The sequence below is a fragment of the Mustela lutreola genome, chromosome 16 (genome assembly GCF_030435805.1).
Source record: "Mustela lutreola isolate mMusLut2 chromosome 16, mMusLut2.pri, whole genome shotgun sequence".
NCBI classification, from domain to species: domain Eukaryota; kingdom Metazoa; phylum Chordata; class Mammalia; order Carnivora; family Mustelidae; genus Mustela; species Mustela lutreola.
The window spans coordinates 26,581,632-26,596,593 of record NC_081305.1 but is presented as its reverse complement, the minus strand read 5'-3'; the positions used below and the strand labels follow the sequence as shown (position 1 = coordinate 26,596,593).

Here is a 14,962-nt window from a genome sequence, read left to right as displayed (position 1 = left end):
CCTTGGCCGCGTGACAGTGGGCAGCGTGCCCGCTTCCAAGATGGCGGCGGCGGCGATCTCCGGCGCGCTCGGACGGGCGGGCTGGAGGCTCCTGCAGCTACGGTGCCTGCCGGGTGAGGGGACGGCCGAGCCGGGGAGCGTGGAGGGGGAGGGAGAGGGCACGAAGCCGACTGGGCTGGGTACGGGATCGGAAGAGGTCGTCGTGGCGGCCCGCAACCAAGGTGACGTGAAGGGCATCGGCGCGGATCCGCCGGCGTCCTGGTCTCGAAGGGGTCGCCTGGATGATTTCTGCCCCGATTCTCGAGCTGTGAGGGGCAAAGAGTAGCGGAGCAGGGCCTGTCACTCCCATTTAGCGAAGTTAACGGAGTCCCAGAGAGGGCTGTGGGTGCCCAAGGTCACACAGCTGGGTAGTTGCAGACCCGGACCCAGTCTCAATAACTGTTGCCAAGTCCCCGGGCAGGGCCACTCGGGGGATAGAGTTGGAAGCAGCTGCAAAGAGCTCCTAGTCCATTGTTTCCCAAGTCAGTTACTTCTTACCACTAAAGTAATTCTATGATTATTCCCACAACAGAACCTGTATCTTCGTTTGTACATCCGAGTTCTTAAAACTATAGATGTCTACTTTAGAAGAGGTTACCTTATGTTATTACTGTAAATGGAAAACCAGTGTCACATCCATAAATAGAATGAACACATTGACGCATTAGCATGAATATATAACTAATGAAACAATTATAACTTCCTGCATTTCATCAGAAATCTTCTTGCGAACCTCAGTGGTTCCACAGTTGTGCTTGGGGACTTCCCCCCTCCTTTTCAAAGTTTTATGAGTATTTGTTCCATTTTTTTTTTTTGACAAATAGTAAAATATTGATATTTTTACAGTTATAACTGTTATAACACTGTTATAACTGTTCTGCATTTCTTTTAAGATCATTGTTCCTTGAGTTAGTCCAGATTTTTTTTTTACAAAAATGAGTATTAATATTACTGTTTTTATACAGAACTCCAAACTACGTATGTTTAGTTAAACTAATGCCTGTGACCCAGTAAAGCCACTCCTAGGTATTTACCCAAGAGAAATGAAAGCATATGTCCACCAAAAGGTTTGCAGAAGTATGTGTATAGCAACTTTGTTCATGAAAGACGAGGGTGAAGCAATCCAGGTGTTCACCAGCAGAATAGTGTTTCTTAATGGAATACGGCTCAGAAATAAAAAAAATAATAATTTCCACAAAACTACTAATCCATCTAAAAAAGACTGCAAAAAATATACTCTTACACAAAAAATATATTGTATGATTCTACTTAGATGAAATTATAGGACTGGTTAAACTAGGGTGAAAATTTCAGAACAGTGTAAGTGGGGAGTGACTGGGAAAGAGTATGAGGGAACTTTCTGGGGTGATTATATTCTCTAGATAGGGGTTCAGGTTATGCAAGTACCTATACCTTTGTCAAAACTTAGAATTGGCACAGTTAAGATTTGTGTGTTTCATTTTACATAACTGTCACCTCAATAAAAGAACAGTAAATAAATATTGAACCTCTGGTTAATGGTATGCATGCCAGAATGTGTAGAGTGAGGAGTACGGAGGGCTACAACAAATGCATCAAAAATAAGCTGGATTTATGGGTCGCCTAGGTGACTCAGTGGGTTAAAGCCTCTGCCTTTGGCTTAGGTCATGATGCCAGAGTCCTGGGATCAAGCCCTGCATCGGGCTCTCTGCTCGGCAGGGAGCCTGCTTCCTCCTTTCTCTCTGCCTGCCTCTCTGCCTACTTGTGATCTCTGTCTGTCAAATAAATAAATAAAATCTTAAAAAAAAAAAAAGCTGGATTTAAAAAACCAAGCTGGAATGATGAATGAAGAGTGTGATAGATCTGTAGAACCTAGATGGTAGATATACAGGTGTTCATGCCATCGTTCTTTCAACTTGTTGTATCGGTTTTTTTATAATAGGGACACCTGGGTCGGTCAGTCAGTTAAGCATCTGACTTGATCTCAGCTCAGGTCTTTATTTATTTATTTATTTATTTGGGGGGAGGGGAGAACACAGGGAGAATGAGAGGGAGAAGCACACTCCCCACTGAGCAGAGAGCCCAATGTGGCACTCGATCCCAGGACTCTGGGATCATGACCTGACCTTAACCAGCTGAGCCACCCAGGTGCCCTCAGCCCCGGTCTTGATCTCAGGGTAGTGGGTTCAAGTCCTGCATGACACATCTGATGACACCATATAACCACTATGGGAGCCAATACTGAGACCTTCTCATTTCTAGTCCAGTGCTCTTGCTATGATGTAAATATGACATTTTCAGGTCACTTTCACTTTTTGATTGGTTTTCACAACACTCCCATTGAGCAAACAGATTTTTACTCTTATTTTGCATATTTAAAAATCATGGTCATTGGGGCGAAGTGGTTTGTCCATCAAGATAGTTAACAAATGGGGGTACCTGGGTAGCTCAGTGGGTTAAGGCCTCTGCCTTTGGATCAGCTCATGATCCCAGCATCCTGGGATCAAGCCCCGCATCGGACTCTCTGCTTAGCAGGGAACCTGCTTCCTCCTCTCTCTCTCTGCCTGCCTCTCTGCCTACTTGTGATCTCTGTCTGTCAGATTAATAGATAAAAAATCTTAAAAAAAAAAACCAAACAAACAGTTAACAGATGATAGCAGCAGGCCCAGAAGCCAGGTCTTCAGTTACCTGGCTCATGCTTCTGCCCCCACATCATATCACAAGGTTGCCAACTTACCCAAAATTTTTGCCTGGAACTCAGCAGTTGGATAAGTGGCTCTGGAGTAGACTCAGCCCTGCTTTTCCTCTCCCCCATCCCTCGCACCATTCTGAGTTTCAGAGAGTCTTCTCTGGTAAGTGTTCCTGACTGACCAGCCCAGTTTTTATTTCAGTGTCCCGTTGCCAATCAGCCGTGGTGTCACGTGCCTTCCATGCTTCAGCCATGCAGCTAAAGACTACAGATGAGCAGAAACAACAACCTCCTCCATCTTTTTCGCAGCAACATTCTGAGACACACGAGGCAGAAGAACCCAATCCAGAATCTTCTCGTTCCCCTCCCAGGTATGCGCCAGAACCCCCATTCATCCATTTCTGGCCATTTTGCGTGCTCGGATATGTCTGTCCTATCTCTCCTTCTGCTCTTCTTTTTATCCCCCTTTTCACCTTCTATCATTTTTCAGGTTTGCTGTGAAAGGAATCTATGGTTTTTTTGGGAAAAATTGTGCCTGTTCATTCTAAAATACCTAAACAATACAAAGAAGTTCAGAAAAATAAAGCAAAAACAAACCCAGAAATAACTTAATGTTTTCGTGAATATCCTTTTAGACGTTTTTCTAAGTATATTCCGTACATAGATCTATATATAGTAAGTAATTAATTACACTATACGTGCTGTTCCAGAAGCTGCTTTTTCACTCAACAATACATTTTTAATGTTTTCTCAGTCTGTATGACTGTAATGGTTGCATAATATTCCAGTGGTATGGCAGTATTAAAATTTACTTAACCTGGGGTGCCTGGGTGGCTTAGTGGGTTAAAGCCTCTATATTCAGCTCAGGTCATGATCCCAGGGTCCTGGGATCAAGCCCTGCATTGGGCTCTCTGCTCAGCGGGGAGCCTGCTTCCCCCTCTTTCTCTGTCTGCCTCTGCCTCCTTGTGATCTCTGTCTGTCAAATAAATAAATAAAATCTCTTTAAAAATTAAAAAAATAATAAAATTTCATAACCTATCTTTTATTGATGAATATTTAGATTTCCTTCACTGGTATAAAAAAATAATGTGATTATCTCTCAGCAGTGAGAGCACTGAATCAAAGGACTTACACATTTAGGATTTTGTTACATACGTGGGGCCAAGTCGCCATCCAGGAAGGTGATAATAGTTTATACTTCCATTGCCTATTCTTCTTCTTAATCCTGACACTGAGAAGTTCCTCTAGCTCTGAAATTAGGGTGTTCCTGTCATTTTTCTGGTCTCCTGATTAAAATACCTTTTATTTCAATTCAGCAAATATGTTTTTAAGATCTACTTTGCGCTAGGCCCTGGAGTTATCATTTGATACCAATACAGATAAAGAAACAGTGTGCTGGGGCACCTGGGTGGCTCAGTGGGTTAAGGCCTCTGCCTTCGGCTCCGGTCATGATCCCAGGAATCGAGGCCCACATCAGGCTCTCTGCTCAGTAGGGAGCCTGCTTCCTCCTCTGTCTCTCTCTGCCTGCCTCTCTGCCTATTTGTGATCTCTGTCTGCCAAATAAATAAATAAAAATCTTTAATTAAAAAAAAAAAAGAAACAGTGTGCTGAGGGCTATGAACAAAGAAATCCAGAGTGCTAAGGGCATTTGCCTTCCTGTGACCTGGCCTCCTTGCTCCCTGGATCCCCTCTCTCAGTGACTATATGAGAAGAGAAAGACAATATCACTTATTTTTTTTTTTTAAGATTTTTAAAAAATTTATTTGACAGAGATCACAAGTAGGCAGAGAGAGAGGCAGAGAGAGAAGAGAAAGTAGCCTCCCCGCCAAGCACAGAGCCCGATGTGGGGCTCGATCCCGAGCTGAAGACAGAGGCTTTAACCCACTGAGCCACCCAGGTGCCCCGACAATATCACTTTTGTCCCATTGGTGTGGAAATAGCAATACTGGCACAGAAGTTAATGTCTTCCTGACATGTGCTCAGAGGAGGCACTGAGCCTCTGGCATCTGGTCAGGCACATTTTGCCTGTCACGCAGGAGGCGGGGAGATGAGGTGTGCTGGGCTCTGTCGCCACATTTCTGTTGTGTGTGGGTCTCAGGTACACAGATCAGGGCGGTGAGGAGGAGGAGGATCATGAGAGCGAGGAGCAGTTGCAGCACCGCATCCTGACGGCAGCCCTGGACTTCGTACCTGCACACGGGTGGACAGCAGAGGCCATCGCAGAAGGAGCCCAGGTATGTAGGAGATAGGGTGAGGTGGCCTGGCTGGGATCAGCCCGAGCAAACGGCCTCGTGCTTACTTCCGGCCCAGCTTTGAGCCCCTCGCTGCTCCAGGATTTTGCGAGGGGAGGCTTTTTTCCCCAATAGGGTGAAATGGTTTTATTTTTAGTACAGAAAGATCATACTGTAGAGTTGGTTCTTGGGAGCTAAGTTCTAAAGGCAGTGCACTAGGGAAGCGTTGCCAGTGATCACAACTACCACATTTCTTTGAGTCTAAGACGCCAGTGGTTGTAAGAAGCACCATTATAGTATGCATCGCTGAAAAAGAGAAAAAGCTATTTAGGACGTGTCAGGTGTATAATTCACACTGATTGTTTAAACTGAAAAAAATGGGGCAGTGGGGTGTCTCAGTTGGTTAAGCACCCAGCTCTTCATTTCAGATCAGGTCATGGTCTTGGGGTTGTGAGATTGAGCCTGAGTTGGGCTCCCTGCTGAGCCAGGAGTCTGCTTGAGATTCCCTCTTTCCCCCTATGCCCCTCCCCCTGGCCCCCTCAAATGAATAAATAAATCTTTAAACAAAATAAGAAACAGGGGGGCACCTGGCTGGCTCATTTGGTAGAGTCTGCAGCTCTTGGTCTTGGGGTTGTGAGTTTGAGCCCCATGTTGGGTGTTGAGGTTACTTAAAAATAAAAATAAAAATCTTGAAAGAAATGATAAAATAGGTACATCTTAGAACTGATGAAATCAGTTGTTTGAAAACTCTCCAGAAGGCACCATTTAAGAGACCAACTCGCCTGATTTTTCTCAGTACATGCCTCCTGCACAGGAACAGGTAGCTGCTTTAGATTAAGCCACAGGCTTGTGCTGAGGCCGCAGTGTACAGAATTGTCCGGCAGGGCCACATACTGCCCTGCAAGAGCTCTGTGAGAGCAGTGAGCAGAGGAACTCCGGATTCACTTCTCCTGTCTCAAGCTTGCAGGGGAAATGGGATGGAAGGGTGAGCTTGCTTGAACACTGGCTGGAAGAACCCAGAAACAAGGGTGGGGTAAAAGTACGAGAGAAAGTGGCAAAAGAAAAGTACAAAGTCCATTGAAGGCAGGAACTAGGAGATCCAGAAAATGAGTGGGAGGACAGTCTTAGGTGTATTGGGGTGAGGTTGGAGAAGACAGTTGCAGGTTTAGTTTCTGGAATATTAAGGGAATTCCCCGGAGACAGCTCTGTTCTCTGGGAAGCAGGTGTGGTTGTCTCATGAACCTGAAGTTAGGAAAGGGTAGGAAGAGACAGAGATTTGAGGGTGGTGGAGAACATTTGAAAGAACCGTTAGAGGAAGTGGTGGAGCAAGCGGAGGAGAGAAATGTACCAGGATTGTTTGGAAAGATACTGAATTATTCTGTGGGTGACTGGTCCTTTTCACTCTGTATCTCCTCGTTCGTAGTGGCTGCATAATACCCTTTGTGTTTACTTGATCTCAGCTGACAAACATTTGAGTTGTTTCCGATTTTTTAGTGTTCTAAACCTATTTGTGCAACACATTTAAGTGCATTTGGAGAAGTGGAATTGCAGTTTCAGGGAGCGTATCCCTCAGGGGACAGAGACTGTCAGTTAAGTTATTCACATAGAGAGAATTTGTTTTTTCTTAAAGTTTTTTGTTTTGTTTTGTTTTTTAAATTATTTGACAGAGACATAGCGAGAGAGGGAACACAAGCAGGGGGGAGTGGGAGAGGGAGAAGCAGGCTTCCCGCTGAGCAGGGAGCCTGATGTGGGGCTCGATCCCAGGACCCCAGGATCATGTCTTGAGGCGAAGGCAGATGCTTAATGAGTGAGCCACCCAGGCACCGCCAGATAGAGAGAATTTAATACAAAGAGTGATGAGCTAGGTGGAAGGTTGGTAACCGGGCCACTGGCAGGGTAAGCACCCTCTAGGGTGTTATGCAGGCTGCTGCTGCAGAAGTGGCTCCCATCTCCAGGGCTAAGGGGACAGGGGGAGAAAGTGGAATTGTTAAAAGGAGAAGCTTGAAGGAGAGCCCCTGTGGAGGCAGAACTCAGGCCTCCTGGGCTGCTGCTAGTGCTGTCCTCTGGGAACTGGGACAGAGGGTCCCTGGGGGCAGGGGAGGGTGGTGGCTGGCTGGAACCAGTCCTGCGGGGCCGCCAGAGGGTGCTGCTGCCGAGTTGAAGAAGTGAGGCTGGGGAGATGCCCACTGGAGCCCCTAGCGGACCTGCCGGGTCCCTCCTTCCCCTTCAGCCTTGCAGTCTTCCTCCTGCCTCGCAGTCCCATCCCCATCCTTCTGCAGACCCTGCCTAGCACGGGGCGGGGCGGGTGGCTGGCGGGGCTGCAGCCCCTGCCTCACGAAGCTGAGGGCAGCCTTGGGGCCGAGACGCGAACTCACTGTGTTAGTCCAGAGTGCATACGGATATGGGTGTGCGTGTATGTATGAATATTGGTTTATTTAAGGAATCTCTGCACCCGGTGTGGGGCTTGAATCCACAGCCCAAGATCAGGAGTTGCATGCTTTACCCTCTGAGCCGGCCAGGTGCCCAAGTGTGCATATTTTTGAGCCTGTTGTTAACCCATGTAGTAGAAGCAGTATAACCTGGTGGTGATGAGTTCTGAGCCTCAGTTTCCTGGTCTGTAAAATGTGGGTGAGGATAAGTCCCAGCAGTGGGTGTTGCCGCGAGGCCACAGTGAGATGGTGTGTGTCACGTGCTTAGTGGAACGCCTGACTTGGTAAGCGGACATCTCCATTAGAAGTGATGCCGCTGCATGTGTGTTGTGAAGCCCGCTGTACTGCGGTCTGGGAAGGCTGGGTCAGCAGGAGCTCTGTCTCCACTCCCAGCATTGGTGACTGGAGTTAATCATCTTTTTTGTTCCTTCTCTGTCCTCTGTCCCTGGTGCTTTCAGGGCTCTGCCTCTGGTAGCGGCTCAATGATCGCCATATATCAGGAAGAGTTGAGGATCTCTGTGGCTTTCTTAACTCCTTAATAACTCACTAAGAGAAATGTTTTTTGGTTTTTGGGTTTTTTTTAATAACTGAGAGGCCTAATTTCCAGCAGATTTAGGTGAAGCCAACTAGTGAGGAATTGCTGAGTGCTCTTCCCAGCCCCTTTTTTTGTCAGGCTCCAGGTTACTAGTGTCGGAGCTCAGTTCTAGCAGGAAAGGGAGTGTTTGGGGTCATCCAGTAACAGAAAAGTCTGGAAGTAGTTCTGGCACAGTGTTCTTGGATTTTGCGGCTGGGAATCGTCTCTTCGTCCTGTCTCCTTTGCTTTCCTCTCTGTGAGCTTCATTCTCAGCAGGGGCTTCCCATGCAGGACTAAAAATGGTTCAGCAGCCTCAGTGGAAAGAGAGCACTTCTTTCCCATCAGCACTAGCAGAAGCCCAGAGGCAGCCTCTTAGGGCCTAGGTTGGGTCCTGGCAGGTCCCTGAGCTAGTCGCTATGAACTCCAGCTGTCCACGCCCGGACCTCACGCTCTACCGTACACCAGGGGGCTTGATGGAGCACGGAGGAACTTCTGATCAGCTTTACCCAAACCACAGGGACCAGAAACAAAGAGTAGAGTTAGCCCATTAAGAATCAATCTGCTGTTGCTAGATAAAGAGGCACCAGTGAGGAACAGGCAGCACAGGTCCACTACATCTGTCTACCACTCTCCTGTTTTCCCTGTCTTCTGTTGTAGTCCCTAGGTCTGTCCAGTGCGGCAGCCAGCATGTTTGGGAATGACGGCAGTGAGCTGATCCTGCATTTTGTGACCCAGTGCAATGCTAAGCTCGCTCGTGTGCTGGAAGAGGAGCAGAAGCTGGTACAGCTGGGCCAGGCAGAGTAAGTCTGCTCAGGATGGCAGCTAGGGATCGGGGTGGGGGGAGGCTCAGGCCCCACTGTCTGCCCCAGAAGGCCAATCCAAGCAGAGCCAGAAGAGAGGAGCATGGAGCAGCCCTGCTGCTTGGACGGGCCTGGAACACAGCCACCCGTCTGTGATAGGCCAGCATCAGGGGCCAGTGGGCCCCCCACCAACCCAGAGACGAGTAAGTGGTGTAGCACTGAGCCCATGCCTTTGACCTGGAGACACACTATTTTCTTTTCCCTCTTCCAGGAAGAGGAAGACAGACCAGTTCCTGAGGGACGCAGTGGAAACCAGACTGAGAATGCTGATCCCGTACATTGAGCACTGGCCCCGGGTACAGTGTCCATATTTAGGCCCCAGGGCAACAGTGTATTCATGGGCTTAGTTCTCAGTGCCTAGCCCTCAGAGGACCTTGCACATTCTGCAGAAGTTAGCTCGTTCATCTGCACAGACCCGGGGATACTGGGATTCTCAGTGCACTCGGTAGAGCTAAGGAGTGCAAACTGGGGAGTGCCAGAGGGAGGAACACCTGGGTCTCAGTACCTAGAAAGATGAGTAGCCCGGGGAACTAGGTCACATCTATGCTGGGTCCTGGTGGCCCAAGCGTGCCACCAGCTCTTCAGTGAGGAGGAATCCAAGACAGAGATTAGAAAACGAGAGGAGTTTCTTGGCCATCGCCATTAACAGGCCTGAGGTGTTCCGGGTGTCAGAGGCCTGGGATGGCTTCGCCAGCTGTCCACGTGGTGCTTGAGAATTAGAGTATTCATTCCAAGGGCTTTTTATCCCCTTTTTGGAAGCTTCCTTTTTCTGGTTTCCAAGCATGTCACCATATGGGCCATCCTCTTAGTTAAGAAAATTGAGTCCAAGCATATCAGGGATAAGAGGACAGCCAAGATTATCTTGTGTCCCTCACCCAGCTGGGGTACCACGGAGCCTGTGGTGTCAGTCAGTCAGTGGACAGGCATGAGAACGCCTGTGCCTAACCCCGGGCTCTGTGTGGAGGGAGTACAGTGAGTCAACTCCCGTCCCCTGCCTGTGCCTGCCACACTTGATCTTCAGACCTCTGGCCTTGACTCATTCCACCTTGCAGTTAAAGCAGTGGAAGTCTGGATTGGGCCCCAGCTGCCTTCTGATTCAGCATGTTTTTCTTGTGGGCTCCTTCAATAAGAGAAAACTTTCCAGCCAATCCAGGGCCTCTGACTAGCTCCCAGCCAAGTCCTGACTAGGCCACAGCCAATGGATTTTTGAGTTGGTAAAGTGATAAGACCTTGTCCTCTCAGGAGTTATCTGCTAAGGAAGCAGCTCTGGGGGGTGCCATTTCTTGTATGAGTTGAAGGATTTTTGGTTTCAGGTATGAGAAACCAACTTGAGTTAAGCAAAACACCAGAGAAGCTGCGGTGGGGCTTTGAGGACAGGAATGCTGCTGGGCCCTGGGAATGGCCTGGCATTTGGACCTAGAAACCACTTGGACCCTTCTCCCATCTCTGCCTCTCCCTGCATGTTATAGAATGGGGTGCCCTCCCTCATCTTTGCTCTCAGGGCTGTTAGACCAGGCTAGACCTTCTGGCTGCTGGCCTTTCCAAGGCCATGTGCTGGGGATGGAGAAGCTGAGCCGGCCAGCTGAGGGTAGGATCTATCCCTGGCTCCTATCACCTGTAGCCAGGCTGGTCAACTGCCAGGAGCTCACACCAGCTGGGTGGAGATGGTAGGCATCAGCAGGAGAGTTGGGCAGACCCTTTTACACACCTCCATGGAGGGATGAGGCACCCTCCACCTGTGCGCTGTCATTCCTGTGTCCTATTTCTCTGTCCTTCTGTGTTCAGGCCCTCAGCATCCTCATGCTTCCTCACAACATCCCGTCCAGCCTCAGCCTGCTCACCAGTATGGTGGATGACATGTGGCACTACGCTGGGGACCAGTCCACTGACGTGAGTGCTTTCTGCAAACCTACTGGATACCGGGAAAGGCTTGGGTTAAGCATTTCTTCGGGAAGTTTGTGAAATTTCTTAGGTCACAGATCCCTTCGGGGGCCTGCGGTGCTATTCCTGTCTAGGGAAGGAGAGGCTAGAGGTGGGGAAGGTCCCTCCGCAAGCCACAGTGGGAGCCAGGTCCTCACCCAAGGGCCAGCACTCTAGCCACAGATAAGCAGTTGTTCCCTCTGACCCCAGTGGTGATTAGACTGCTATTTTATAAACATTTTCTCCTAAGATTCAGATTCTGCAGTGAGCTTTCTCAGTGTGTGTCTTGCATGAGATTGATTTAAAAAGGGGGGGGGGGTGCCTAGATGGCTCAGTCAGTTAGATGTCCGACTCTTGATTTCACCTTGAGTTTTGATCTCAGAGTCATGAGATCTCCACGCTAGGCATGGAGCCTACCTGAAAGAAAAAAAAAAAAAGAATGCCATGGAGCCACCTATCACTTTGAAAAGAAACTCCCTCCCCCAGGCCACTTTGGCCTGCTTTGCTAAGAGATCAATAAACCTTTAAATAGGCACTAGGAAAGAGTCTGACTTGCTAATGCTATCATATTTCTGGTAGGAAATTAAAAAATAAAAAGTACACCTTCATAGATGAAATTAATTTGTCATGGTGCCTTGTGGAATCTACGCTGGGGAGGCAAAGAAATATTCCTGCCACAGTTCTAACAAAGGACTTTAATAAGCTTCCCCCGCGTGGGAGTACAACCACCAACAGAGTGGTGAGAAAATGAAATTAGAAACCCAAGAAATTAAAGGAATAAAACATGAAGTAGCTGAGCTAGTACGCAAAGAGCAGTTTGCTGGGCCCGCCTAAGTGGCCAAGGGACCGGAACCCTCAGCTCAGCCCAGGTGCTCTGATCTGTCCTCGGTCCTGTCTCCGCCCTCAAATGATTGATAAACACACCACAGTGTGCTCGTAATTTGCTAACCATAGGGCCTCTCCAGCGTTTTAGGTGGCCTGAGACTTAGTCTTTTCACCAGCAGTTTCGAAATGGACTGGCTGTAGCAAAAATCACCGGGGATGCTTATCAGACATCTAACTCCTTGTACTTTCTTCAGACCCCCTGACTCTAAGCTCTAGGATATTGGGCCCAGGAGCTTGCATTTTAATCTCCCGGGCAATTTTGATGCCTAGCCAGTAGTGTTATCCAGGGAGGGCAAATGTATCTTTAGGGGAAAGAAGGGATCAGGAGGGAGCCCACATGAGCCTGTGGCTTTGGGTAGGAGCCACCCCAGACTTCCCCCAGTCCACAGCAATAATGGTGACCTGCCTTCTTGGATGGGTTTCTCTGCAGTTTAACTGGTATACCCGGCGAGCTGTGCTGGCTGGCATCTATAACACGACAGAGCTGGTGATGATGCAGGACTCCTCCCCAGACTTTGAGGACACTTGGCGCTTCTTGGATAACCGGATTAATGATGCAATGAACATGGGCCACACCGCCAAGCAGGTAGTAGGGGCTAGACCTTTGGGAAGCCACCTCTTCAGGCACACCACCCTCCTCAAGCCACAGCTGGTCTCCTGTCCTTTTGCTCCCCTTTGGCCCCAAAGGACAGTCCTGAGGGCCTGCCCAGGGAGTCGGGCTGGCTCTTCCTCATACCAGCCCTTCCCTAAGAGCCACACTTGGACCACTTGTGGTTGTGTCCGTAGGCTCTTCCTCCAGTCCACAGGGTCCTCATGAGTCCCCCCTGATTTGTCCTGCCTGTTTGACCTTTGAGCTTGTGTGGGGGACTTAAGAGAACCTGACCCTGACTCCTTCTAGGTAAAGTCCACTGGAGAGGCACTGGTGCAGGGACTCATGGGTGCAGCAGTGACGGTGAGTACCGCCCCCCTCACGCCTGCCCTCCTGTTCCACTCCTGCCCTGTGGTCCTTACAACATGTGTCAAGGATCCGAAAAGCTTTATACTGGAAAGCTACTAATAAAATTAAGAGTGTTCAGTCCTAGTCTCTGATCCCAAATTCCCCACCTCCTTTTTTTGCTGCCATTAAAAATCATGGCTGACTCCCGGGTCCCTGGCATGTCAGATCTGTGGGTCTCAGTCATGCCTGCCACCTTGGAAATCCCAGTCTTTCCCACGGGAGTCCTGGGGACAGGGCAAGGCCTCATCCTTCCCTTTTCTGCCCTGTATCAGCTCAAGAACTTGACAGGTCTAAACCAGCGCCGGTGAGCATCACGGGGTGTGAGCTAGAGTGCCCAGAAGAAAAGCTACAGATACATTGAAAGGGCTTTGGAAAATAAGAAGTGCCATCCACGAACAGAGTGTTAATGGGAAGACACTGAAGGACTCCTTAGTCACTGCGACCGCCACCTCCTCAGTTCCGAATACCAGGCCAGGCCTTTTGATGCCTTTCTGCGCTGCAGCCGTGTGATTGGAAAATGAAGCTCTCATCCAAGCCTTCGAGCCACAGAAACCCAGCAGATCCCTGTCATGGTCTCACGGATTCCTTGATCACGTCTTAACCTTCCTGGAGTGTTCTCTGGGGCTCCCAGATCAGAGTCACGGTGTGGAACCAGTTCAAGGTGGCTGGCCACCCCCGGCACAGCACAGACTTGTGCACATAGGTGGTCCTTGCACCGCTCTCCTCTCTGGTATCCGAGATGCTGCACCTGGGAACCCATCAGAAAGCTGCCACACCTGAGACCAGAGCCTCTGGATAGCAGTGCTCAGCTCGGCCAGGGGTGGGAACCCGGGCCCGCTGTCACATTACACCAGCTCATGTGGCAGGGTTATTCGTGAACTTAAGAGTGTAAAAATAGTAATAAATATGTTTGAAGCAGTTTCATATTGGCAGTTTCCGTGTGGGCCACAGCAGGTATCCAGGACCCCAGAGCGAGGACAGCAGTGAGGCTGGAAAGGCTTGAGGCTTGCAGCCCGGATACCTGGGCTCTGGTCTTTGTGAGGACTACTACCAGGGGGTGGTTATGGCAGCTCTGCCTCTCTGGATCCAGCTTCCCTTCTAGAAGTGTGGGTGATGGTGGCCTTCCCCGCACTGTTAGCTCCCTTGGCTGCTGTTTCCTATCACTAATCATTTCGGTGCTCTGTTCTTTAGCATTAATGATTTTCTCCCTACACTGGCTGAGTTCCTTTTGCAAGTCTGGTTAACTCTGTTTGGTCTTCTTGAGCTACTATAACAAAATACCATAGATGGGGTGACTTAACAGGAGACATTTGTTTCTCATAGTTCTGGAGGCTTGGAAGTCCAAGATCAAGGTGCCATCCAGTTCCTGGTGAAGTCTTTCTGACATGCCACATTTTCTCTATGTTCTAACAGGGCAGAGAGTGAGCAAGCTCCAGTGTCTCCTCCTGTTCTTATAAAGGCACCCTTCCCACCCTCCTGACCTCTCAGAGACTCCGTCTCCAAATACCACATTGGGCGTTAGGCTTCAACATTTAAGAGGAATACAATTTTGTCCAGAGCATCTGTCTTCTGCATTGCCAGATCCGACTTAAGTTGATGGGGTACTGAGGGGGGAAGTCACTAGCTAATAGTTGTTTCCAGATGGGGTACTGAGGGGGAAGTCACTAGCTAATAGTTGTTTCCAGATGGGGTACTGAAGGGGGAGTCACTAGCTAATAGTTGTTTCCAGTTCTTTGGCCTTCCACCCGCCCCTTTTTGTACCTCTTTAATTCTTGGTATCATGACTTCCTGTCAAGTCCCCTACAGTGGCTATTCCAAATTTTATCCCATTCTCTGCTTCATAGCATTCTTGCATTCAGCAGGCAACCTTAATCCTTAATTTCCTGAGATGACACAGGCCGGGAAGCACACGCCCTCTCAGTGCCAGTTCTGTCTGTCTCAGGAAGAGGGTCATCCCCAGCTAAGGAAAACTCTTCATCTCCTCTCTTACTCTTCTGCCCCTTAAATGTAGCTCCTGCTAAGTTCTATTTTAGAGCCTCTTCTCTGTTAGGAGCAGCTGCCCATTCAAACCTTTCTCTACACAGTTGGGGGGCGGGGGGCTTTAGTAATCTCTACTGAGCATCCACTGATGAGGGGCACACTGCCAGGCATGCGGAGATGAGCCCCCCACCCACCTGCCACAACCACACAGATGCTGATGATGGACTGAAGGGAAAGGTCTTGGAACCTCCCGAAGTTTCAGGAGGGCGTGAGCCAGACTTTGCTGAAGCATACTTATGTTCATCCGTAAGTGTGTAGATTTACTTCATTTTCTTTCTTTTTTTTTTTTTTTTAAAGATTTTATTTGTCAGAGAGAGCG

General features: G+C 48.9%; 1 protein-coding gene across 2 annotated transcripts; it reads left to right on the top strand.

Annotated features, from left to right (window-relative positions):
* Positions 1 to 5: 5 nt before the first annotated feature.
* COQ9 (coenzyme Q9) lies at positions 6 to 13,527 on the top strand. Of its 2 annotated transcripts, none has more exons than XM_059153692.1 (9): positions 6 to 102; positions 2,910 to 3,078; positions 4,806 to 4,941; positions 8,599 to 8,741; positions 9,013 to 9,097; positions 10,587 to 10,691; positions 12,037 to 12,192; positions 12,505 to 12,558; positions 12,876 to 13,527. In XM_059153692.1, the coding sequence occupies exons 2-9, from the start codon at positions 2,960 to 2,962 to the stop codon at positions 12,909 to 12,911; spliced, it is 834 nt and encodes a 277-aa protein (XP_059009675.1). In that variant the 5' UTR covers positions 6 to 102; positions 2,910 to 2,959; the 3' UTR covers positions 12,912 to 13,527. The 2 variants fall into 2 exon arrangements, with proteins under 2 accessions (XP_059009675.1, XP_059009674.1); XM_059153691.1 differs by having other exon boundaries at positions 12 to 113.
* The last annotated feature ends 1,435 nt before the right edge of the window (positions 13,528 to 14,962 follow it).